Here is a 27,945-nt window from a genome sequence, read left to right as displayed (position 1 = left end):
TACTTAAGTAAAATACATTACAATTATTTAGGATTTCTGGAGAATTCAATTTTTGTTTTAATGTGCCATTTTATTTCTATTAGATCTGTTTTGTTACCTTTTAAGCGTATTAGAATGTGCTATTATTAACAAAACTGAACCACTGAGTTGTTATTCTGCATTAAATTATTGGCTATGTACGACTTTAATCAAATTTTAAGACCATTGCAAATATAATAAAAAACAAATTTAAGTACCATATAATAATAACATGTATATAACGTTCGCTTAGATTTATTTTTGATCTTTTTAATACATGCAAAATAAGACAAGGACAACAATCGAAGCAAGTACGTTAAATGAATGTTTTGTTCTATGGAAAAATATATATTAGCTATATGATTATGTGTGTACCATATAGGTGTTGTATTTACATTAGCAACAAAATAAATAGTGTGAACAATGTCATGAGAATCTCGACATACAAACGGACATGTAAAAAGTGTCAAAATCATAACAAAGCACCACTTATTACTTGCCTGATTCACTACTTTTGTCCGAAGCATCTCCGGAAACCAGGCTTGCTTTACAGCAGCATTGTAATAAGCGATAGCACACGTTTAAATGCAAATATTATCAAAACAATGATATATTTTATATTTATATTTGATTGTTTAAGAATATTTAATGGTATTTGTTCAATAACTTTCTGTATTTATATGCAATTCATTTTAACACCGGAGCCTTTTCATGCCGTTCGCCTTATTTAAGTAAGATCGGTTCTTCTATAAGAGCTATGTTTTGATTTTCTTGTGGATCGATCCAAGTGAGTGTGTATTTCGAGTTATTTGAGGTCCTTTCCGAGACAGAGATTACACTATGTGTGGTCCGAGAGTGTGTCTTGGCACTTCTACATAATTAACTTAATAGAGTCATAAAAAAATAGACGGATTTGAAGATATAGCTTCCATTTCCAGCTATTTCGTTGTTACTGATTTTGTATTCAATTCTGGTGCGGTGTTGTGTTGTGGATGGAATGTAGTGGAGTACTCTGAGGAAACATTAACAATCCGGTATGATAAGCATTAAAACTCACATGCTGCCGAAAACGGGAATTGAACCCGGGTCGTCTAAGTGATAAGCGAGTGTACCAACCACTGCTTTGGTAGACACAAATTGACCATGTGCACATTTGTTCGATATTTTTAAAGCATAAGAACACTGTAAACTAGAATAATGCACACCCAGAAAGAGCCAACGAACAAAAGGTCCGACTTTTGAATTAAGTTCAAGCATTTGCTCATAATCGACTACTAGAGTTTCGGAATATACAAACAATGGGTTTAATATTTAACTGGTCATATTCTTGACGCGACAATTAATCTGTTTAACGTTTATGTAATTACCGTTTCAAATATAATACATACCATTCTCTAATACACGCTTGTCTTTGCCAGAGTCCTTACGTGTAGCCTGTGTAATAATAAAATGAAAATCAATTTTTGTGAACATACATTTTAACAATTTTTACCTACGAAGGACTTAATGCTTGTAATATGTATATACCTCAAGTTGTACTTAAAGTTGTTTTAAACTTTACTGAAACACATTCTAAGTTTCTAATAAAACGACATCTGAAGTTATGGATACCCATTTTGTTCTAAAACAAAACTAATAGGCATACTTTAGAATGCTTTTAATTCGCAAGAAAAAATAAGTGCGTTTTCACTAAAATGTCTTTGTATTGAGTCATCAATTCCCGACGTGCTTAAAGGTAAAAATTCAAAGTAAATTGGCCTTGATCGAACCATATGTGTTTTCACTTTTAAATTATATTTCGTAACATAAACATGCGATCCAATCGACAACAAAAACAGTAACACACAATACACAAACGCTCTTAAAACACCGTCGTACACCTTGATAGGTGAACATGATTGTAGCAACCATTATCAAATAAACCTTGCGCATTTTCGGATGCAAAGATGAAGATATATACATTTATATCTAAAATCAGTTATCTAATAAAATGGTTCACATAAAAGTCGTGACAGTAACACAATCGTCATTAAATTACAAACAAGATACAAAGATAACTGAAAACAATTATTGATGGACTATTCCAATTGTTATCACATGGTCGCGAATCTCAAACCTATTCCAAACATTAGGATATTGATTGTAACTTTTCATGTATGCATCATTCCAAAATACAAAGTCAAATTCCAACTGCATCTGAAAGAGACAATGTATTTATGAAGTTGAATGCATGGTCCTATTTATAACACAGTGTGCAAGAACTCAGAGATCGAACGCTCGGACAATTTTATCCTTTTCACCGTTTACATTAGTGGTTAAAGGTATGAGAAATGTTCTTCAAACGGGGATATACAAGACCATAGGTCGTATCTAGAAAAAACGGTATCTCATCTATCAATAACCACCCTTAGTAATCTAATAATCGGGTGAATAAACAACTGCAGTGAATGTAGGAGAAAATATATAATACACTTTCACCCTAATCAAAATAACTAAGTGAAGTTTATTTATAGAGAACGTGTCATATTTTTATAGAAAACATGTAAAATATATTCGCCGAATGTTTTCCGATTTATATTCTAAATTGTTTGATGTCAACAGCATCAAGCGATCGTTTCTAAATCCTAAGCCAATTTCACAATTATAATGGAGCTGAACTAGCAGAAGCAATCAACCAGGTTGTTTTTATTTTATATATAATATTTATTGATTGTCCGCTTAAGTATACGCATATATTTGCTGCCTGTGTCATGTTGACGTGAAATTAAAGACCTCGAATAACAGTTTATTCCGATAAGTGTATTCAAATCAACGATATGGAACACGACTGCAAAGATAAAGGGTATCAGGCAGCTGACGTGCAAAATGACAATTAATGCCTCACTAGGAATCATACTTATCTATAGAAACATGCATACGATAATTGCCTTAACTTAAATGTGTGCTTCATAGATACATACGCGTTTAAAGAACGATCAAATATACTTTAAGTCTTCCAGATAAGGTTTTATACATCTAATTCGCTTTATGTGTTTATTACTTGTATGCGACATTGACTTCAGATATGGTAACTTGTGATATGCAATTGCAAAAAGAGTGAACGATACATATTTCTGTTTTTGTCACATTATTATTGGATAAACATCAAATCACACGTCTCTGAGCAGTTCTTACACTTTATATAAAGTACTCGAACTAATACATATTTATAAAATTTTACGCTTAAGCAAACAATACATATAAGAGTGATTTAGATTACTGTACTTCGTATTTTTTATAAATAACTTTCCATGAAATACAATTCCCCGAAGACCCATAGTGTGTGTTTAAAATATATGTAACCAAACGTCTTGGGATCCAAAGAACTACTTGTATTGTGTTGTGTAAAATTGCCTTTATTTATTTATTTTGTTTTTTAATCAAGAATTGAGAAAGAAATGTAATGTAACGGGTTATAATGGGCATATTTCAGTAAAATGTATATGCAATGTATTTTATTATTATGAGTTTATTTTATGAAAGGATAATAGATATATTTCAGTAATATGTAACGAACAGAAAAATATAAGAATCGTGACTCGCAAAATGCATATAAACAATTAGTAGGTACATTAAGCAGGAAGAAGCGACATTCCGATAGGTATATTTCAGTAATATGTAACGAACAGAAAAATATAAGAATCGTGACTCGCAAAATGCATATAAACAATTAGTAGGTACATTAAGCAATACAAATTGGAGATGTCAAATTAAATGGAGACCCGCGAGTACAAAGGCGTAAAAGTCCGGTATGCACACGTTTGACGCCCATTACTTGATGACAGGCGTGGGTCACGAATTAGGCGAGTACGTAACGAAATTGGTATAAAAGCGGAGTAATTTTAACGGACCATGGGACCATTGGAACGAGTTTGACAATCGAGAGAGTAGTCACGTCTTTTTGACGTGGTGGCCATGTCGGCCGCCGCGCTGTAAAATTGTATTTCATGAACATTAGCTAGCGTTGTGTTAGAAAATATTCAACAGAAATAAATCTCGATGAAAACAAAAAATGAACTTTAGTTGTTACTGTGTATTATCAAGGAACAATGTGTAATTACGTGACACAGTACATTTTATGGTGCGCAGTGCCAGGATGAACCAGAAGTGCCACTCATTTTAACGACCAACAGGGAAAAAACCAACGCGACATGGAAAACGGAGTACAAACAACACTATACGGAATCACAAGAAGAACAGAACAGAACACAACTTTATTTACATCTCAGGCATACAAGTATGCAGTAAGAGGAACAATATATGTGAAGTTATACAATATTTCAATGCACATGTGCTTCGCGGTTAACGGCGTACCGTCAAAATACAGGTACAAGAGACAAAAACAAATAGACAAAAAATTACAACAACAAAAAACAAACAGAAAAACAATGGTTAGTGGGATAATGCAAGGAACAAAATAGCGTTGTATTTTTTTACTTGTATACAAACATCTATAAAATTTACAACACAATTCACAATACAATTCACAATACAATTCACAAAACAATTAACAATACAATTTACACTTCAATTTTATATATGTTCGGACACACACAACTAGGATAAAGGGCGAATTATTTGATGTTTCTTAAAAGGGTGTTAGCGAATTTACTAAATCTATGTAGGTAATCAACATTTTCTGTGGTCATTATATATTTGAGTTTATTAACAGTAGGAACAGGTTTTGAGAACATATTTATATCGATTCTAGCGGTAGTAAAGTGGGTGCAGTTTAAAATGTAATGTTCTTCATTGCCGATATAGCCTTCATTACATAAAGTGCACAGTCTATTTAGTTCGGGTGTGCCGTTCCATCTGCCAGTTTCGATTGGGAAATGATGATTAGCGGTGCGTAGCTTTAATATAGGTACATACTTAGATTTAGGAAGAAGCTTAAGGTAATTCTCAAATTCAAAATTGTTTTTAAATAAATTATAAAATTTTCCTTTGTTTGATTGGTTCAAGTCTACATGCCACTGCTGAATGTATTGATCAATGAGTACACGTTTAACTTGTAATGATAGTGATTTCATACTGGGCGAGTTTTGTTCATGCCACACGATCGATTTGCCTGTCGTATCCAATATTTGTTTAATTTTAGATATCCATTTAAAGTTACGCGAGTTGTTGTTGATAAGGTTAATATACATTTTTTTAGAATATTTATTGTAATTTCCTAAAAGAGTTCTACTCCAAAAGCCTATCATTTTGCTGTAAATAGTGACATGTAGCGGATATCTACCAAGTTCACCGTATAGCATATATGACGGAGTACTTTTACGTGACATAGTAATTTTTCTTAGGAATTCTCTATGTACTCGTTCTATAATGTCTTAATTTTCGTAACCCCATATTTCACAGCCATATGTCAGTATTGGTACAATAGTATGATCAAAAAGTTTTAATGTTAAATCTAGTGGCAGATCTGAATTATTTGCACGGATGTAAAGTAAATGCATTGCTTTTTTAGCTTGTTCGATATTTTGTTGGCGTGCGCTTAGAAATGAACCGTTAGCCGAAAATATGACACCAAGGTATTTGTATTGCTTAACAATTTCGATTTCATTTCTGCCAATGTAAAATTTATAGGGCGCGATGTTTCTAGCCCCAAATATGATTATTTTTGTTTTATTAGTGTTTGCATTGAGTTTCCATTGCGTGCAGTATTCATCAAATGCATTTAAACTTCTTTGAAAATCTTTTTCATCGTCTGTCAGAATTATAGTGTCGTCGGCGTATAACAAAACAAGTAGCTTCAGCCAGAGATAAGCACTAGATGGATCAGGTATTTCAACACCTTTACCTTCGCGTATAATAATATGGCTCTCAAGGTCATTTAAAAATATAGAAAAAAGGATCGGTGAAAGATTTTCACCTTGCCGAACGCCGTTTTCGCATGGGAAGAACGGAGACGAGCTATGGTCTAGGGAAACACAAGATTTGATATTTTGGTACATGTTAAAAATAACATTAAATATTTTTCCTGTAACGGAGCTTGATAGCAGCTTTAACCAGAGTCCATTTCTCCACACTTTGTCGAAAGCCTGAGAGAAATCTATAAAGGCACAGTACAACTTCTTTTTATTTTTGCGCAGGGTTTCGATTAAAGATTGAAGAACAAATATGTGGTCCAAACAAGAGTGATTTTTTCTAAAACCTGCCTGATTTTCGTTTAAAATTTCATTCGATTCCAAAAATTTGTTAAGTCTCTCATTTAAAATTGACGTGAAGAGTTTTCCAAAACAACTTAATAATGTTATGGGCCAATAGGTATTAGGGTCGCTGCGGTCCCCTTTATTTTTGTAGATAGCATAAATTGTGCCTTCAAGCCAGCTATTAGGCATATGAACAGTATCAAGTATCATGTTGAACAACTTAACATAAATAGCAAGAAACATGTGTTTAGTATTTTTTATATATTCATTTAGTATGTTATCACTAGGCCCAGCTGCTTTTGAATTTTTAAGGCGTTGAATATTCGCTTCAATTTCGGTCTCGGTGATAGGCCTGTTTAATTCCAGCGTGTCGTACGATACCGGTTCACTTGTACTTAAGTTTAACTCATTGTTTTCGGTGCTATCATTACAATTTATGTTTTTAAAATGATTATAGAGCGAATCCAAACTCGGTGATTTCTTAGATGTTTTAGCGCCAATTCTATGTATATATTTCCAATATTCTTTGGGGCTCTTCGAGTGCATTGTACGTAATGTTTGTGCATTTTTAAATTTATATTGGTTATTAAAATAATTCATAGTTCTCTTGTAATTCTTACTAGCATTTTGTAACAAATCTTATTTGATAACGACCGCTCACATTTATATATGTTTTTGGCTTCATAATAGCAAGTTTGTGCTTGTTTACATTTAATACCAAACCATGGCCTTTTAAATGCATGATTGTATGAACATTGTTTGGGGAAAGTTTCGGCAGCGGCATTTTGCATAATTACGGTAATAGTGTTAGTTATTTCATCAATCGATGATGGTGCACAAGGGCAAACATCACACAGATATTTAATGTGGTCAATATTCTCTTCGTTAATAGTATTAATAAAACTGCTCGCTAAATTTTGTTTCCATTTTGCGCTTGTGTTATCTTTATGCAATTTCTGCTTGTGTGGCGGTGTTACTTTAATTTTGCTCGATACGGTAAATTTAATTATAGCGTGACCATCGGAAAACAGCGAATCCGTCTCGATAATCCCGAACTCGGTTAAAAACACAAAACATTCAGCAGTGGCAATGGCATAGTCGATAACTGAGCTATTCCGGTAAGTAAATTGACCAGTGTCTTTATCCGTGCCCATTCGACCGTTTAGGATAAACAGATTGTTATTACGACAAATATCGACAAGTGCTAATCCGTTACTATTGGTTTTTTTATCCACAGATTTTCTGGACAGGGGTACATTACATTTGGTTAAGATATGGGACTTGTTAAGTGTACTTCGGGTGTCGGGATCGATACCCTGTATATCTGCACAGAAATCATCAATACATGTAAAATCGGGGAGGGTGGCTGTTCTGGCATTCATGTCTCCTAAAAGAATTGTGTGTTTAAATTCGCTACACGTAATGCTTAGTTCGTGGTCTAATTGTAGAAAATCATCATCATTGAGGAATTTAGATTTTTCTGGTGGAACATAAAGCACACCTAACATAATGTCATCGTCTGTGTTAGTTAAAATTTTGGAAATCTAAGCCATAAAACATATTCACTATTAGATTTTTTAGTTTCTGTCCCATGTAGAATGTCATTTTTTACGAAAACACCTATTCCACCAGATTTCCTCAGGTAGGTTTGAGTTCTGTTTTTGGCTATAAATGTATAGTTAGGAACATCTATAATATCAGTGTTATCCAAGTGTGTCTCAGTAATACAAATTATATCATAACTATAAATAAAGTCAATAAATTCTGGAAATTTGAGTCTGTGTTTAAGGCCCCGAATATTAAGGGAAGCGATTTTTAGCTTACTGGCACAATCTGCTATTATGTCCGGAGTATCGTTCCTCACATTTTCCTAGTTGGGTGTGCGGTCATTTCCGGCCGTGGTTGGATCGCGCTCGTCCCATGGCCTGGTAAACTGACTAAGCGCCTGTGCGGGTGATTGATTAGTTGCCTTAATGCGGGTCCGATCCTGTGGAGATGGTGCGTGAGCCCGTCGGCCTATTGGGACACGCGTTCGACTGTGTGATCGTCCTCTGCGTTGGCGGCGAGGGCTCGGGCTGCTCCGTCGAACTGGCTCAATGGGAGGTCTTGGGGACATCACCGTATCTGGAAATCGCGAGTGGTCACTGCTTATTGGACCACCGGAATAATTTTGCTCTGTGACGCTGACGAGGGAAGGTCGGCACGTTTGTTCATTGTCGTGATTCGGAGCACCCCCTGTGCAGCCCATCTGTGTCGCGTCACTCATATTTGCACGCGGAACTCGTGGTACTGATCCGGTAGTATTGTTGAAATTTTGTGTGGGTGGATTTTGAGGTATAGTTGTAGTATTTAGACGGCTTCCTTTCATAACAGTGTTCCATTTTGGGAAATAAACACGGATAACTTTTTTCCCAATCATGAGTTTGGCTGGAAAGACGATTCGTACTTTACTTTCTGGGTTCTGGCTTTTTAGTGTTTTATATTCGGGCCACAGGGATTTGCGTGCATTGGATATTTCTTGTGGATAATCACGGTTGACACTAAAATGAGTGTTTTTCAGTTGTGTTGCATTGGGCAGAATATGTTCAGTGTCGGTATAGTCACGAAATCGGAATATTATGCGTCGCTGTTGGTTCCGTTTGAACATTCCGAGTCTATGGGCCCTATCAATAACAATGTGATCGCGGATCCGCATAGTGTCACGTAGAAATGTCTTGATTGCATCGCAACACTCTTCACCCATGAGTTCGGGGAACCCACCGAAAATGAGATTGTTTCTACGGGATCTTGCTTCAGCATCTACGGACTTGTACTCAAGTAAGGTTATTCTACTGTCCTGATATTCTAGCGTTTTTTCAATTTCACTTACTTTGCAGCCGAGTTGTAGCACACTGTCGATTTTACGCCCGATGTCGACCATGTTCGATTCGTTTGTTGACATTTTCGAAAGTAGTAGTGACAGTTTATCATCAACACACAATTTTTTGAAATTTGATTCATCTCCGGTGACCACACGTTGTCGTTTGCTGTTCCGGACTGTCTCGAAAGTACCATTTCCCCATGCATTCTGATTGCGCTGCGAAAATTCCGTTTCCGATCTCTCATCGTTATCCATTGTTGTATTGCACAGTGAAGAAAACCGATTTTTAGTCAATATATACTGCGAATTAACGTTCATCACTTCCTAAGGGCATTCAATATACTCCATCAAATACTTTAATTGCAGAAAAATTGCAATGTCTTTCGATTTCTTCGAAATATTTATTAATTTTATTTATTTGTAAGAGAGAAAAAAAGTCCGCCATGTTGACCGAAAGCCCGCGCACAAGCTAACGTGAAAAAAACAACGCAACATGGAAAACGGTCAGTGTTTTCATAAATTATGGCAAACAGGGTTTTATGCCAAATTTATAAAGTAAGAAATAAAACGTAAAACAAAAGCGTCATGACAACGAACTTTTTCAGAACTGTTTTAAAGAATTTTACGAAGTTAAGTGTTTAAAGAAATAATTAATCATGTACGAAGAAATTATGCAAGTATCAAAAGCATACAGTTTTTCATTGATCTGTAGTTTTTCTAAAATATCGGGAAATTAAGAATAAAATAAATAAAAAAGAAAGTAATTTAAATTTACAGAATTTTCTGAGTTATAGAAATAATGAAATTAGAGGCGAACAAATCATTGAGAATATTTAAAGAATTTTATATAAATTGTGTATGATTATAATATAGATTGTATACGAACGTGCGTTTTTTTGCGCACAAATCCATTTTAAATTGTTGGTATTTTTCGTAAAATTCCATTTAATTAAAACGTACAAGGAAATAATTATATCTTATATAGTTTTGTTTATTATTTTAATAAAGAAACTTTGGCGGTTGTTTTATTTATTAATATAATTTAAAAAAACTCGGAGATAATACAAATATTCAAAGAATTTACCTAGTATTTTACATTGGCAGAATTAAGAATTTAGGAATTTAGATTATTTAAGACAGTTTTGTTTATTATTTTAATAAAGAAAACAAGGCGGATTTTGTTTATTAGAATGATAAAGAAAATTCAAGAGGACGAATAAATAAAATTATTGGGAAATTTAAAAATAGTTTTCCGAATTGTAAAAGATAGAAAATAGGAAATAAGAACAGTAATGGTAATTGCGAATATGAATAGGACAGACACTTAAAAAAAAATTATGTAAATATGTGTATACGTCATTGTGTTGATGCAAATATATGTAGGATATCGGTAATAATGAAGGTCTTGAGTAATTTTAAGTAACAATTTAATGCGATTTGACGCGTATAGCGCAGTTAAAATATAATGATATGTACGCATTAAATTTCTAATATAATTGTTTAAGGGTTACAATTATATTTTATGAGCACGGCTGACTGATCAGCGTTCGGACATACCGAGCCCGAGGTTCTGATAACCTTAGCGTCCTCATGAGTAAGAGAATTTATCCCTGTGCCATCGAAGCAAATTACGCTATGGACAGAAGATGCGATGTCGCATAAGAATTATTTGAGTAGTTCGATTAGGAGCAAAGACCTGAATTTTGAAGTACACCGATACGTGTTCTTATATTATGAATGCATATATATAAAAGTCTGCCGTGTCATATTTGTGCATTTTTACAAGTGCACAGGTCAAACATGTCAATATATCTATGCCCAACGGCAAAACTTAAGTAGTAAAGATGAGGTTTATGAAATCATGATATGAACAGGTACGTCTATCACTACCCATTACTCAAGTGCAATAAAGTGGCGCACGCCTGTCAAAAATTTACTGGCTGCACGTGCGTAAAATGACAAAATACCAAATTGTCGAAATAGTAATCATATGATGCCTAAGGCGGTACACAGGTCATATTAAGTAAACGGCTTGTCAGATGTCAAACTGTCATGTACTTATCCGAAGTATGTTTTGAGGAATTGACTTATATTTTTCGTTGTAAAGAATTTATTTTTTTGAATAAGATATCACAGTAAGTTGTCATGACGATATTTAACAATAACTAAGGGGATATTTATAAATGTTTGCCATGATTTTGAACAACTGATACTTGTTTCACCACAACGCATATAAAAGATCGAGATTTGAAGACAACGCCGAAGAAGAGCGACTTCGCGAGACAACGCCTTCCACAACGAATAGATGAAACAAACAACATGCTTAGGATGGAACATCACGGCGTTTACTCTCAAAGTGAATACCTGGTTCTATCGCTAAAAGAAGACCAACACCAGAAGATTTCGAAGGACAACAAGTGACACAACACTGGACACAATACTTGTGACGTTAAACACTATAGAGTAGATGCAGCCGTTCAACTGTTTGACGTGCGTAGATAACGCATTTGGAATGATACTTCCGAGGCCTAAGACATCAAGGAGAACACTGCTATAGTTAATACCTCGTGAGCATTATAGCCAATAGAAGATCTTAATGTCCCGAGAGAAATGAAGACGCTGGGGGCCATCAACAAAAGTACAAACAACAACGCAAACCACAACATCGACGATGATTGAAACAGGAACGACAATCGACGACGCAATATAAACATCGGAAAGCAGATCTGAATCAACAAACGCATTCCAATCGCCACGGACGAACCAACAATCGGCCTATCTTCATGACGGCGACAATGACTTCAATGAAACATCGTATTCGCCGCGAGCTACAACTTCAAGACAACATGGACGACACCAGATGTACAGATGGCCAACGATCAACATATGATGTTCTACACAACATTTTGATTGACATTTAAATTGTATAACAATTAATAATGTTATTTATTTCAGCAGAGCCGCTTGTCAAGGAAATCTTATTGTTATCCGCAAATTCTCCATCAGTTGTGTGTGTTTATATGAATCTAGTTTCTTTCTTCATTAAATTAGTAATTTAATAGTAAAAATTTTAAAAGATTTTTTTAATATCATAAAATATTAAAAAAATTAAAATAAAGGGGAAGCTCTGTAATGTAACGGGTTATAATGGGCATATTTCAGTAAAATGTATATGCAATGTATTTTATTATTATGAGTTTATTTTATGAAAGGATAATATATATATTTCAGTAATATGTAACGAACAGAAAAATATAAGAATCGTGACTCGCAAAATGCATATAAACATTTAGTAGGTACATTAAGCAGGAAGAAGCGACATTCCGATAGGTATATTTCAGTAATATGTAACGAACAGAAAAATATAAGAATCGTGACTCGCAAAATGCATATAAACAATTAGTAGGTACATTAAGCAATACAAATTGGAGATGTGGGTCACGAATTAGGCGAGTACGTAACGAAATTGGTATAAAAGCGGAGTAATTTTAACGGACCATGGGACCATTGGAACGAGTTTGACAATCGAGAGAGTAGTCACGTCTTTTTGACGTGGTGGCAATGTCGGCCGCCGCGCTGTAAAATTGTATTTCATGAACATTAGCAAGCGTTGTGTTAGAAAATATTCAACAGAAATAAATCTCGATGAAAACAAAAAATGAACTTAAGTTGTTACTGTGTATTATCAAGGAACAATGTGTAATTACGTGACAGAAATCACGATTTTGGTTTGCATTTCACAAAACACTTTCATATATCTTATTCGTTTGTGAGACGTAATGTTACACATAGTAGAACTAAATCGGATTAAGTTTTATACCCATGCATCATTAAAGACAAATGCACGCACGTTACAACAGTATTAACGCATAGTAGATGTAACTCGCTTTACTCATGGTTAATACTGGATTATTATTCGCACTTGCTTGTTTCCAAGTTTATAAACTGTATACGGGAAAAATATAAAGCATTGGATGTCAACATGAAAATACAATGTCGGAAACGAGAAACAGATGTCAAAAACATGTCCATAGAAATCAATCAGTCCAAATAAAACATGTTGTTGTGATTCTAGCATTGAAAACCTTATTTGTTAAGCCGTTTGAAGGTAAACGAAACTCTGTTATTTTGGAGGCAACTTAGGTCATTTCAGACGAAAATGCATCGTCAATACTACATCGAGTAACAAAAAGAGATCGGAGTCACCCAGCAAGTACAATACATATTATATACAAGATATTATCTATATCATTCAATCAGCTAACCTCAGTTGTACAATGTGACCTTCAAATAGAGTGCACATTGCTTTTATATAATGGGAAAAATGTACGCAGTGATAACATCATTATGCTTTGTACATTAATGACGTCTTTATTAGGTCCGGTTTTTCTTTAAATTTTAGTGGCAATGTATCTAAAACAAATCCAGGACAACGCCAATACCTTGTCGTTGCGTTCTAAATTGTTCGTTTTACTAATAATACAGTACTATCTCAATGCTGAGGTGTTATAATAAAAGCATTTATTGAACTATTTCAGCCACAGTTTCATACTGTTTCTAAAAAGGTATGCGTTGATTGCCACAAACCGTATCTAATTAATTTAATCATGTGTTCAATTTCGATTTAATGAAACGTGTTTCTTTTTATTGAACTTAAGACGACTTATACATTTTCACTTTTTAAACTTGTCAAACCATGACTAAGTTTGTGAAGTGGATAATTGGTATTATTTACTTCTTTTTGATAACACGAATTATCGTGTCGCTGTTGGGGAGGCTAGATAAATGCGACACATTTCAATGATTTACCATTTACGGGTTAAGAATGAAAAATACGAAGAAAATTCAAACATGAAATAAAAATGAAACATGAAAAATTGAAGTTAAATTTAATATGTAATTACAGTTTGCAAGTTTCTTTGCAGTAACAATACAGTAATGTGAATGTAAAAACTTGTCTATGAGTTGTATCCGTTCTCGTATAAATCGAGTTATGTATAGCATGCTGTTTAATACCATTTTTCTGAATATAAAATATATATAACTATAATTATATGTAAAATTAACTAGGATACCGTCCAAACTCTGTAAAATTGTAAAATAACCGCGTTACCAATTCTTGGTTTATAACCTTTAGTTATACTGATTTACAAAATTTCAGGTGTACCCGTTTGATGTCATTCGATTCGCACAAAACGCAAAGTGCACAAGAGTAAGTAAATCTCGCAGATACTAAACCACTGCAAAGCAATACATGTAGTGACTCCTTAGAATGTATTAACATCATAACGATTCGTTGCATGGCTGCCTTGCCTATCCGACCACATGCTGATAATTAAGCTGAACCCTTCATGTGCACTACTCCTAATAATAAGTGTCAATAGTTTGTAATTATATAATGTCATAAGGCCAATTTCTTTGGTATTTCTACTCGAGTTCGTGTTTTAACGACTGAAGCTTTTGTTTACTCGGCATTTACTTCCAAACCTCGTTTGCCACAATAGGTAAATACATTAAGACGTGTTTGAACCTCCTAAACTAAGTGTTCATGTCATCAGAAAACGAGTTAAAGGACTGATGATAAATCAACCGATTAAAGACTGAAGACGCCGTCCGTATCATGTTTAATCTACGATTTAATGTCCTTCTAAAAGTATGCGAGCATGATGGAGATTGAATGATGGAGATGTTGTCTTGCCCTTTTCTTAAACCAACGGATATACCAAAGATATCGGAACGTGTTACAGAGCTTTATGCGAAACCTGCGTGTCTTTGAAAATAGACAGAAGTGTCTATCTTTAAACCATATCAAAAACATTAAACCATAAAGAATTACGAAAAACGGATTCTTTTGGTCAATACATGCACAATACAGCGCGACATTTTTTACAGTATATATTAAGCTAAAGAATGCAATGTAAAATTGACATCGACAATGCAAGGACTGACAAATGGTATCAATCAATTCAAAAATTGCCCAAAGTAAATACTTTTTCATACATAATCGATATCAAACAATTCGATTACCGCCAGAGCTCAATGTTATCGGAGAGAAGGAATTGTTCATTTAAAACATGGGTGGATTGATAGTACAAAAACGACCCATGGTTATGTGACGGTCACAGCGATTTTGGGAACATTTTGGAAAGGTGTGAAAGTGATACATTACGACTTTTACGCCGGTTATTCGCTTACATTTCGCTCGCAGAATGTCTGGCAATTTAATTTCGCTAACTTTTCGAAACGCGGAAATATCCACTTACACAGTTACACAGATGTTGCAAGGCTCTCTTGTATTTTTTTGTTGAATAATACAGTTTACCCAATTCCACCACCGTGCATTGCATCTTTGAGATTACTTTAACCATGTCGTGTTTGCCCCCAGAATGAACTTCTAAATTCTTCCTATGACTGAATAAATCAATAAACGCGTTTACAAATATATTCCATTTGAATATAGGTATATAATTATTGAGATAATACGAAGTTAGTGTTGAATATCGACAAGTTTATTTCACGAGGTTTTATTCAACATTTACCTGGTATTCTAAGTTTCCCATTATTTTCTTAAAACTTTCGGTCTTTAAATAAAACATCTACTTCAGCATCAACTACAAAATAAAATGGCAGAATTTAAATGAAAACAAACAACACGATAAACATAAAATGGTGTCATACAAATAAATCAAATTACAACATTGTTTACGTGTGGCAGCTTTATCCATTAAATACTAAACTAACGTAGGGTTTACTCATCGGAAGGGGGCTTATCCGACAATGCACGCCTGATGGTGGTTATACCCAATTTATTTCAGTTTTTTTTAATTGCTTATATACACAGACATGACCATTTTAATATAAAACAGTTTATTTATTTGTCTAAGACACTAAACGATTGGTGCATGTTTGCGTTCAATAAAATTTGAAAATATTCACAGCACGATTCCACCTGAATATAATTATCGCAAAAAAACTAGATCTCAACAGTTAACACATCATAGACAGAAAAGGGAGATCTTTGATCACAAAAAGTACAATGTGCTGCTAATAGAAGCAGGGTGAAGATCATGCACAGTCTGGTGGACACTTTTAGATTAACTGCTTAATACAAGTAATGTGTAAGTAAAAAAAAATATTGCATAAACTCTATCTTTAATGCCCTCTGGCGGGGTGCAGAAACTTGGCAAAAGGAGGGCTTAAACGGGAGAAATCGTGTTTTAACAAGGCGATTCACGTGCCGTTCAAGACCTGTTATGTGTTTTTCATATCCATAATCTGGTCCACGCGCAGTTGCTTCCCTTCTCCAGCCTTCGACGACTTTCTAAGCATAAATGGGGAACTGAATAAGCACCAGTTTTCCCATGCATGCAGGGATACTGGCAATGTCTATTTCAATCCACTTTTCAAATAATACCATCTGCACTCTCTTGGCAACAGCTTTATTTTATAGTCAACGTCAATGAAGTTAAGGTCATTTGCTCAACACTTTCAAAAGGCTATACTGTAAATGTAAGTGTTTATGTACCTTCAACGCTCCTGCTGTACATTCCAAAATAATTCCTCATTTCTTACTTTGCGCGGCTGCATTTCAATTTGGCATTAATCCATTGTTTAAACACATTTTAAATCGAAAACTGCCTATCCGAAGTTAAAGCCTCGTCATTTCGGATGAAGACCGAGTGATGTATATGTAAAACACAATCTTGGACTGTATTGAAATAATCGAATTATTTTGTCGATGTCGAATGAACAAGACATATTGTTTTCAATGTTATTTTAATTTATTTTTGGTGTGTGTGTGATTTTTTATGCAATAATAGCAAAAATACATATTTTCTTATACATGATTATCTGCGGGCGCTCTCAAAATACGTTCCTGCCCTCATGCTGCGCACTCGGGTAGGAACGGATTTTTCGAGCGCCCGCAGATGATCATGCCCTCGACAACGTGTATTATCCCTATAGTGTAATTTATGTGTTTAAGCATAGTATTTTCCATTGAACTATTGCAAACAATATACTAATTTTTAAAGATTTTAAAACTTTTATGTTGACCATTCCAGAAGTAAGGCGCATGACCCTGCTATTTCGCCCAATCTAGACCGATCCCAATTAAACACATACGCTGAAAAAGCTTGCTTTTCTTCATCACACATTAGAATCGTATTTACAGAGAATAAATGTGGCGTTTTAAAATACTGAATAAATTCTAAAACTACGGGTCAACACTAATCGTTTCATAATATGCCGGATCTTCCAATCATGATGACATACTCATTCATGTTTGGCTTTGTAAATCGAAATTTACATTTCGATATGCAGACACAAAATAAAATACACCGTTACTGGTCAAAACGTATGGTACAATGGCATCTTCATTTATCACTACGTTTGATTCGCCATCAATTAAAATACTTTTAATTAAATTGTATTTGAATTAAATAGAAAATATAATAACGCATGACTTCTGTTGAAGCCCCAGAAGAAAAAATGCATAAAATAACATTTGACCATTTCTTTATAAATACAAATATAAGAATTGAATCTCGCTTCTACAACTAAGAATCGGTACCCGTTACGATAACACATGATGTATACACTATATATATATTAATGTACAAATGATTATAGAATGATTGATAGAATTCTGAAAACAATATAAACGTTAAAAGCTCACCATTGCATGAAATATTCCCCTATATGTTAATCAAACGAATTGTCCTACAGTGTGTTATTATATAGATCTTATATACATATCACAATAAATCTACTGTAAAATTATTAAAGCAAACAATTCCTTTGCGATTTGAATATTGGCTCGGATTGCACAGACGCCGGGGACTATTCGTTCTCTCCAAAGAAATGCAAACAAATGTTAATTATGTTGAAACAATCGCTTGACCCTCAATAAATCGGTTTTAAACTGGAGTTCTAGTTTTTATTTTGATCACACAACGTGGGTTATTATCGATTCTAAATTCAACAGTTTTAATAGAAGTACATCTATTTCAGATACAAATAATCTATGAACAGCAAAATATTATTACATTCCAATGACAATACTGATATTGATAATACTGGTTTAGTGGTGTCTTCTTCACTATTATCAATCCTTCTACAACTAGTATCAATAGTTTTACAACTACCGTTGATTTTGCCGCTGTTGCGCCACAGTTTCTACAAGAAGAACAATATAAATAACAACAACAACAACATAACAACAATACCAACATATATTACAACTGTTACTTCAACTACTACTACAACAACAACTACAACAACAACAGCTTCTACTACTACCTACTACTAATAATAATAATAATAACAATAATAATAATAATAATAAAATAATAAAAATAATAATTATTATTATTATTATTATTATTATTATTATTATTATTATTATTATTATTGCCATTTATTTTGAATTTGTTGATTAATCTTTTATATGTTTTGTTTAAAAACGTTTCATAATGTAAACTAAAAGTAAATCAAACTTTGCCTAAAAGTATTTTAAAATTATACACTAACTAGAAAAGAGCCCCTAATCGAGTTGATATAAGAAACTGTCTTAAAACAATTCCAGTAATTGAAATGTTAAAAATACAACTATATTTCTTGTATCGATTTCTCTAAACATATAATAAATAATGCTTCTTGAAACAGGTTGAATACTTTCTTTTTCATCGGCGCGTGATTCCAATATTCAGTACTTGATAGAATGTTATGTGCGTCTCAGACAACCAATAAAGAGTCAACTGATGGTGAAATAACGTCAATTGGAACCACGGGGCGAATGTATTTAAGTTATAGATTGATACGCTTCACCAGTGTAAAACTTTGATTTTAGTGTAAAAAATGAAACCAACACGTTGATTGATCAATTTTAATCCAGTAAAATTTCAAGCAAGCATAATTTTATTATGAAGTCCTTAGAAATGTATCAAGTATCTGTTCTGATAGTCCAATAACACGACGCTGTCGACTAATGCCTCGAGTAAGTTTAGAGTATGTTGTTGGCATTTCAAATCAATACAATCATTTTAATTTTAAATCTGGGTGGGTTTTTACAAACTTATTTTACGCTTAATGAATGACACCTACACTAAGACTCAATTAAAATGGCAAAGCGTTTGCACATATTAGGGCTAAAATGGTTCCTATTTCATTATAATATTGTTCTTCTTCACGACGAATTTTGTACAAATAGGTGTTAACCGTCCTGTCTCAAAACCACTAATGAATATGGACCCTGTTGATAATAAATAACCGCGATGTTACGTTAGGTGCAAATTCTTAGTATGTAGATATAGTGAATAAAAATAGTCTTTTATCAATCTATGAATTATCATTAAAGAACTTAAAACTCTGCGTGAACACCAATATATTACCAATACTAGAGTTTAAATGGCTATGCCACAAACATATAACATTGGTTAACAGCGAATATTATGCCGAGACAGGCATAGTTAATAAATGGCATCATTTGAATTGTATTTCTATCAAATGCTATTTTAATAACTTGTGTAGCTGAAACGACGTAAGATATCATTTCATATAGGTTTTGACACTGTACAACTGTTACTACTTTTATTTCCCATACAAAATAGGTCACAAGAGACAAATATGTGTCATTGTATGTATGAAATCGTTTCGTTTTTCTTCAATATCACGTTATGAGATCTCGAAAATAACTATTGTCATGCAAATAACATGTACGTTCTAATTCTGTCGGTTCAACGTAAGTTTTCGCTGTAGTCAATTGAAAAGAGTCGTGTCTTTTGTTTAACTATTTTATACATCACAGGACATACATACTTATGAATTTAACATCTGTCGGCATTGCTGATATTCAAAACAAGTATTACCAAAACGCATTCCATATGTATACGATCAAAACGATAAACTGTTTAAATTGTTAATGGTAGTAATCGTAAAACATCGCATAAGACAGTACTACATCGTAAACAGACGCGACGAATCGTCGTTTTTTGTTCCCCCACATTATAGCAATAGCCGACGATCTTATTGACAGTCTTATTTGTTACCCCACATCATAGCAATAGCAGCCGATCTCATTAGTTCCCCAACATCATAGCAATAGTAGCCGATCTCATTGACAGTCTTATTTGTTCCCCCACATCATAGCAATAGCAGCCGATCTCATTGACAGTCTTATTTGTTCCCCCACATCATAGCAATAGCAGCCGATCTCATTGACAGTCTTATTTGTAACCCCACATCATAGCAATAGCAGTCGATCTCATTAGCAGTCTAATTTGTAACCCCACATCATAGCAATAGCAGTCGATCTCATTTACAGTCTTATTTGTTCCCCCACATAATAGCAATAGCAGCCGATCTTATTGATATTCTTATTTGTTCCCCAACATCATAGCAATAGCAGTCGATCTCATTGACAGTCTTATTTGTTCCCCCACATCATAGCAATAGCAGCCGATCTCATTGACAGTCTTATTTGTTCCCCCACATCATAGCAATAGCAGCCGATCTCATTTACAGTCTTATTTGTTCCCCCACATCATAGCAATAGCAGTCGATCTCATTGACATTTTTATTTGTTCCCCCACATCATAGCAATAGCAGTCGATCTCATTGACATTCTTATTTGTTCCCCCACATCATAGCAATAGCAGCCGATCTCATTGACAGTCTTATTTGTTCCCCCACATCATAGCAATAGCAGCCGATCTCATTGACAGTCTTATTTGTTCCCCCACATCATTGCAATAGCAGCCGATCTCATTGACAGTCTTATTTATTCCCCCACATCATAGCAATAGCAGTCGATCTCATTAGCAGTCTTATTTGTAACCCCACATCATAGCAATAGCAGTCGATCTCATTGACAGTCTTATTTGTTCCCCCACATCATAGCAATCGCAGTCGATCTAATTGACATTCTTATTTGTTCCCAGACATCATAGCAATAGCAGTCGATCTCATTGACAGTCTTATTTGTTCCCCCACATCATAGCAATAGCAGTCGATCTCATTGACAGTCTTATTTGTTCCCCCCACATCATAGCAATAGTAGTCGATCTCATTGACAGTCTTATTTATTCCCCAACATCATAGCAATAGCAGTCGATCTCATTGAAAGTCTTATTTGTAACCCCACATCATGGCAATAGCAGCCAAACTCATTGACAGTCTTGCGGGCTGTATTACTATCATTCGAGTCTACATGCTTAGAAAAGTGAGAACCATTTAATCGTGAACAAAACGCGAACCCTATCGCGATTATTGTGTCCGATCGAGACCCAATAGACGACCGCCGATCATTTGTTAAAAGGGTTTATATTATTAAATATATAATCTTTAATAAATTTTGACCGTTTTAGTTGATACGACCCATTCTTTTAAACAAAAGTGACGCGCATGTGAAATATGATTGATTTAGACAATTTACAGACCGTTACAAGATATATTGAAACGTTTGCCTTATTCAATCCTGTCATATTAAGTAAGAACAGAGACCAAACAAAAGTTTACACATTGTAACACATATATTGTTGTTTGATATTTCGTTGGAAAAAATATTCATTTCTACACATTTCAAGTAAAAGCTTAAACTTAATTGTTTCAAGATACTTCACTTTTCAAATAAATGTAACGTTTACACAAATATTCATTTAAAATTAGCAATAAAATACTAACATTTACATCGATTAAACAAGTATGCAATGGTCGCATTCAAATATTGAATAAGGTTTTATTAATAAAGCTTTTCTTTTTGCATACTTGCTCTAACGTCTATGAAATACTGATCCTTAAATCAGATTGAATAAAATAACAACATCTGATATTGTTACGTTGAAGCATGATCACATTTTTCAAAGCCTTTGCGCATGTTTTCTTGACAAGTGGTCCTAGACCGACAATATCGAGGGGCGAGATAGGAACGTCAACAAACGTCAATATGAAATACGAGATGGATTGATAACAGTTTTATGGTAAAACCTTCAGGATTGATGAGATTGACATGCCTTGGATTAAATGTAAGCAAGGTGAAGGTAACTTGGCAATCAAAATAACTGAAATCCATTTGAGTTTCATTACACTTTCTAGCAAGTTGCACAGTTAGTTCGTTCATTTTGTCATTTTTGGTACCGCTCATATGTCATGTATTCGTTTTGAGTCATTCATAACGTGTTTGGTATATACATTCAGTTACAAATAATAAACATTTTAATCAAGTTCATATATTTAGAAAATCAACCTCAATACGCAATAGCTATTTAGTGCAATAAACCATCATTATCTATGCTTTATGGCTTCTATCTGCGTTAAAGTTTAAATTTTTAGGGAAAAAAACAAACTTGATGACAGTAATATGTTTAGGATTCAAACATTGACTTTTATTCAACTGTACAAAGATCCCGTTTCTGTTCTTTGTTGTAAATACAAAACACGCACAATTGTGTCGACATAAATCTCCTTGTTGACATTAGTTCATTTATCAGCTCGCAAATACATTATGAACAATGTAATTAAAATCCATATTGATAACAAATCAATATAATGTCAGGTAACGAGCTATAGACAATTGTCATACATATTAATGAGTTATAACCTAATTGGGCTAAGTCAAATGCAAACATATTTAAGTGTTTGATTGTTGCAATTCTTTTGTCTAACACTGTCGTTATTATAAATCTTCGCATTGTTGATGTGTTCCTTTTTGTTCAAAATAAGAATAAAAGCATGCACCTATGATGCTGTACGTATAATATTTTTTCTTAGGTCCACAAACAGTTGCCACAAAAATTTTGAACACAACAACATATTGTATATTTAAATATCACTGTCTTGTTAGTTCAACAGTTCTCCTCAAAAATCTCTCCCGGGAGACACATGATATCTCTTGTATCAATTAATGTAGGATCTCACAGACAACTTATTTTCACGAACAAGTCCAAAAGCTCATTAGGTCTTCGTTTGATGTAAAATAAAATGTCATGTCTTAAATGTACAAGAAACGTATGGTAGATATAGTAATTTGTTGTGGTTGATCTGCTAAAAAAACTTAAAATATAAATCATGCGTGTACAATGTATGTGTTATTAGTTGTTGAGACATCAGCAAAGTAATCACAATAATATGCGCTTCCAACCAATCATTCTAACTACATGTAGTATTTTTTAGGTAATAATAATCCGATAAATTAACACAACTTATACATATATTACATATAAATTTATTCACAATAGCCATTGTTTGAAACGCAAACAACTCTCGCCATGTAAAATAACATATATTTATCCGATCTTTAGTCCGTTTTTGTTCTTATATATCGATGACATAATATGTTTTCAGTTGATGAATGAATTGCTCTTACTGTTTTATACTCGTAGTTCTACAAACTTGTCATGGACGTTAGGTCCCATTTTAAAGTTTAAAAAAAAGGAACACATAACCTAGCCTATATACTTTCCCACAAAAGGTATCTTCTTGGCGTAGTTGATGAAATATAACGGTGCTGGTTTGTATTAAAGAGCCAAATTCGTTTTAAAGTATATCTTACAGAATCACGATCATATAGAGTATCGCAAAATCTACGATTGTTCGCCATGACGTTTAAATTGCCGTTATGTAATCACATGTCAACGGGGTAGTTGATTTTTTCTTGACCTCCATTGCGTTTTGCGTTATTTCACATAAGTATTTCAAAAAGTAAATACAAACTCTATTGTACGTCAAAGCGACTATGTTGAGTTTTTGTTTATACATGGGGACATGTTTCATGAAACACACTGGCCAGCTATTAAGAATTTCTGTCGCGGTCAAATCCGGTTCTTATGCAATAAAATGGGCGCGCAGAAAACGGTCCTTATTTGTTATGATAAAGCAATAGAAGAAAACGGATTTATGAATCATATTGATTCTGCGTAAATGATTGCAAGAACTATTAAGGTAAACACTGATTATGTGTGCAGCCATACGCGTTTGTTTTTCCTAAAGTCAAAACATGGGAGTTTATTGAATAAAGAATATTTGTTGGTTTTGGTGGAATATCAATTCACAAATGATGATAGAAAATGATATGTTCATGAGTGGCGCAGCTTACAAATAATTATTTTTGTATTTTTATCTTTCGGGACAATGTGATACCCCGTTGGGCGCCCCAATATGTAATTACATGTTTGTTCAAGGGAAGCTTATTTGTATGTTTTAATAAACATTCAATGCAGAGAAATCGCCATTGGAAACATTTTTGGAGGGTCACAATTGGGAAACAAAAGATATCAAAACATAGTTCCGGTCAAACAATGATACATATTGACTGTTTTAAACGGTGAAATATTAGTTTTGATGCACTGATATTTCTCTTTAAACCATCGGAAAGCATAAAATGAAACATATCAATAAGGTGTGTGATAGAAAAACAAGAATTCAAACCGTTTGTGAAACGGTATCTCATCGAATAGAGCACAAATGAAATAACACGTTACCACATCCTTTGAAACCATAAACTCACGTTCGACTCTTTTACAACTATAATCACGATCGAAACATGGTCAATAATTTAACATGTTTTAAATGAACTTCAAACAATACAGTTCCGGTGTGAAACCTTAAACTAAGAGTTAGTGGTCATATATTTTTACGATATTGAATTAAATTCGCAAAATTAATTGGGCACATCAAGAAAGAGCTGTAACATAGAGAACTGGAAAAATTTTGTAACTGAACATCCTTACTAGGGAGGACAATAATTTGGATATAGAAAAAACGTTAACTCAATTACTGCGACCGACTAACCCTGTTGTTTGAAGATATCGTGTGAAACTAATAACTAAGTTGTTGGCTTATGTATAAAATGATATCTTTGTTTTTTTTGGATCGATATCGCAAAAGAGGAGTAATAAATGTCTTCCATCGACGGTTAACGATAATGCGCTTTATCTCATAAATAATTAGTTACAGCAAACTCGTTTATTGCCATATGCATGGCGTATACGGTGTTTTATTTCCTTTATTATTCTTATACTAGAAATTGATAATAATTTGTATTTCATAATCGATTTTTGTCGAAATCAAAATGCGGAAGGCTAGTTGGAAAGGTAATTAAAATGGTCTTAAATGAATTGGCAATCAATTTATAATTTGTTCAAATTATATGTATTACATGAATACGCATAGCATTTTATACATGTAATTAGAAAATATCGTTAAGGAATTATTTTAGGTATGAACTGAAAGCAACATATACATACCATTTCGGGAAACAATAGCTGTCGCAAAATCTGTAAATTGTTTCTTCAATAAATTCCCAGCAAAAAACACGTTCGATTTTTACGACAAAATGTTTTCCTCCGTTCTATCGAAAAGAAAATTTAAAATTACAATGTCACATATAATATCCAAATCGGTGCCGTTTCAGTCAAACGTTTGTTACTCACTCAATATGTTTCTGTAGTTATGTCCGATTTGAGCTTGGCTTCAGGGTACACAATCGTTACTCAGTACATTTCTTTTTCAAAACTTGTGTAATTAAGTCAATCAATATTCTCTACCTCGAGCTACATCCAATAACGTTATGTTCAATGTGCGTCTTAGTGCAATATGTCCTCAACGTGCGTTACAACATGTTCTGTGCACAGTGCGTTACGCGCCCCTAATGCGGAGAAAATAAACAATAAACTAGAGAGAGAATAAATTCAAAGGAGAATAAGATTGCTTGTTCTTTAGAGACTTATAAAAAATACAGTTAAACATTGTTACGACACCACTGAATGAGTTTAAATCAATATCGCGATAAACTGATTATCAGGTTTTCCGTTTAGGGTAGCACTTAACTCATAAAATTTTCGGTATCATTTTTATAATTATGTCTAAATCTTTCTTTTCGTTTGTGAACCCGTTTCAAAATCAGTGCAATTTGTTCGACTGTATAATATTACATATATGAAACATTAAGTTATGTATTAGCAACGCTTAAGGTTATTAAGACATTGTTTGTTGTGTATATAATAATTTCAAAGTTACAAAAACTAAAAATCATGATATAAAAGCAGGCACATATCTAGGTTAATCAAGGCTAACTGATCTTTATTGCTATGAAGATAATGTTTGTGTTATTCCGCCAGCAGTTTAAGTAAACAAATATGCAATGAAGTCGTCTCATGTTCCATTCACCGATTAATTATGCGGTCTTCCAATACAATATGACTATCATTGTGATGTCAAACACATGGCAGTTCGTAATTTGTTTACGTAGTATCCGTACTGAAACAATGGTAGAGTCGTGTCGATGAAATTAAATACCTGATCGTTGCGTTCTTAATTGTTCTATTTACTAATAATACAGTACAATCTCAATGCTGAGGAGTTTTAATAAAAGCATTAATTGAACTCTTTCAGTAATAGTTTCCTTCACTGTTTCAAAAAGGGTATAAGTTGACTTTGCCAAAAACCGTATTAAATTAATTTAATTAGGTGTTTAAGTTCTATTTAATGAAACGTGTTTTTTTATTGAACTGAACACAATTTTTTCATTTTCACTTTTTAAACTTGTCAAACCATGACTAAGTTTTTGAAGTGGATAATTGGTCGGATTTACTTCTCCTTTGATAATACGAATAATTGTGTCGCTGTTGAAAAGGCTAGATAAATGCGACACATTTAAATGACGGTTTAAGAATAAAAACAAGAAGAAAACGTATATAACAATGAAAAATTGTAGTTTAATTAAATATATAATTACTTTTTGAATCGTTAGTTTGCAAGTTTCTTTGCAGTTAATATACAGTCATGTGAATGTAAAAACTGGCCCATGAGTTGTATCCGTTCTTGTATAAATCGAGTGATGTAAAGCATGCTGTTTAATACCATTTGTCTTAATATAAAATATATATAACTATAATTATATGTTGAATAGTTGTTATTTGGAACTCTCCAGTCTGGGGTTTTCTGATATTTGAGCACGCGCGGTAGGTACAAACAAAAGCTGACTAGCATATTTTAAATGAGAGTGAATCAATAATTTCTCTTATTGCTGAATAGTAAACACCACTTTTTCTGCTCAAACGTTCGTTATAGTTGATAAAAATACCATGATTTGATCATTTGTCTTTAGATGAAATAATCTCGATCGTGTTTAATTTGTAAGAATACTATGTAACACGATATAATGCTGCATGTACATGTTAATGGTTTCGGTCACGTAACTGTGTCATTGCATATACTGTGCGTAGGCCTGGGCATACAGTTTTAATGGAAGTTTGCCAACGAAACTACCAAGAAATTGACTCCATCGTATATATATATATATATATATATATATATATATATATATATATATATATATATATATATATATATATATATATATATATATATTATACTATTCATATATATTTCAAATCATACAGACAAGTACCAAACAACAAAAACCTTACTATCATCATTCCATTCGTAGTACTAGAACTCATATATCGTTTTATATCAGTTGGATATTTATATTTCTATTGATATAGCTCTATTGTGATGCTTTTCTTTAATTTAATCTGAAAAGTAAAGAAAAATATTCGCTAAAGACTAACCCTTAAGATTAGAAGGCACATCACTAACGAGCTTTACCATATATAACACATTACTTGTATTTGCTACATCTATAAAGCATGCCGAAAAAACAAGAACATGAATAATGTTTTTCAGAAGAAATATTGCATATGTCGAGCCGTTTGTATAGATTCCTTCATTACCATACAGCTAACAAATTCTGTTTTTATGTATTTTACGGATGTTAGCTACTGGACACATTCGTATAGGCGGCTGTACATCTGAACGGTGTACTTATACTTTAATCCTGTATTAAACGTCTGACATACATGTATATTAGTGTTA

At 33.5% G+C, this 27,945-nt stretch overlaps 1 protein-coding gene across 5 annotated transcripts in view; it reads right to left on the bottom strand.

Annotated features, from left to right (window-relative positions):
• LOC127856915 (neo-calmodulin-like) overlaps positions 1 to 27,945 on the bottom strand; it is a 124,282-nt gene that overhangs the window by 78,061 nt on the left and 18,276 nt on the right. For 3 of the 5 annotated variants that reach the window (XM_052393103.1, XM_052393104.1, XM_052393105.1), the window contains exons 2-3: positions 1,407 to 1,452; positions 519 to 563 (exon numbers count right to left, since the gene is read on the bottom strand). In XM_052393103.1, coding sequence (XP_052249063.1) covers positions 519 to 563; positions 1,407 to 1,452 — 91 coding nt within the window. The remainder of the gene's footprint in view (positions 1 to 518; positions 564 to 1,406; positions 1,453 to 27,945) is intronic. The other 2 variants (XM_052393106.1, XM_052393107.1) reach the window with 1 other exon arrangement.

Source organism: Dreissena polymorpha, chromosome 14 (genome assembly GCF_020536995.1).
Source record: "Dreissena polymorpha isolate Duluth1 chromosome 14, UMN_Dpol_1.0, whole genome shotgun sequence".
NCBI lineage: Eukaryota > Metazoa > Mollusca > Bivalvia > Myida > Dreissenidae > Dreissena > Dreissena polymorpha.
The sequence above is the reverse complement of the archived record's forward strand: the minus strand, read 5'-3'. Positions and strand labels throughout refer to the sequence as shown.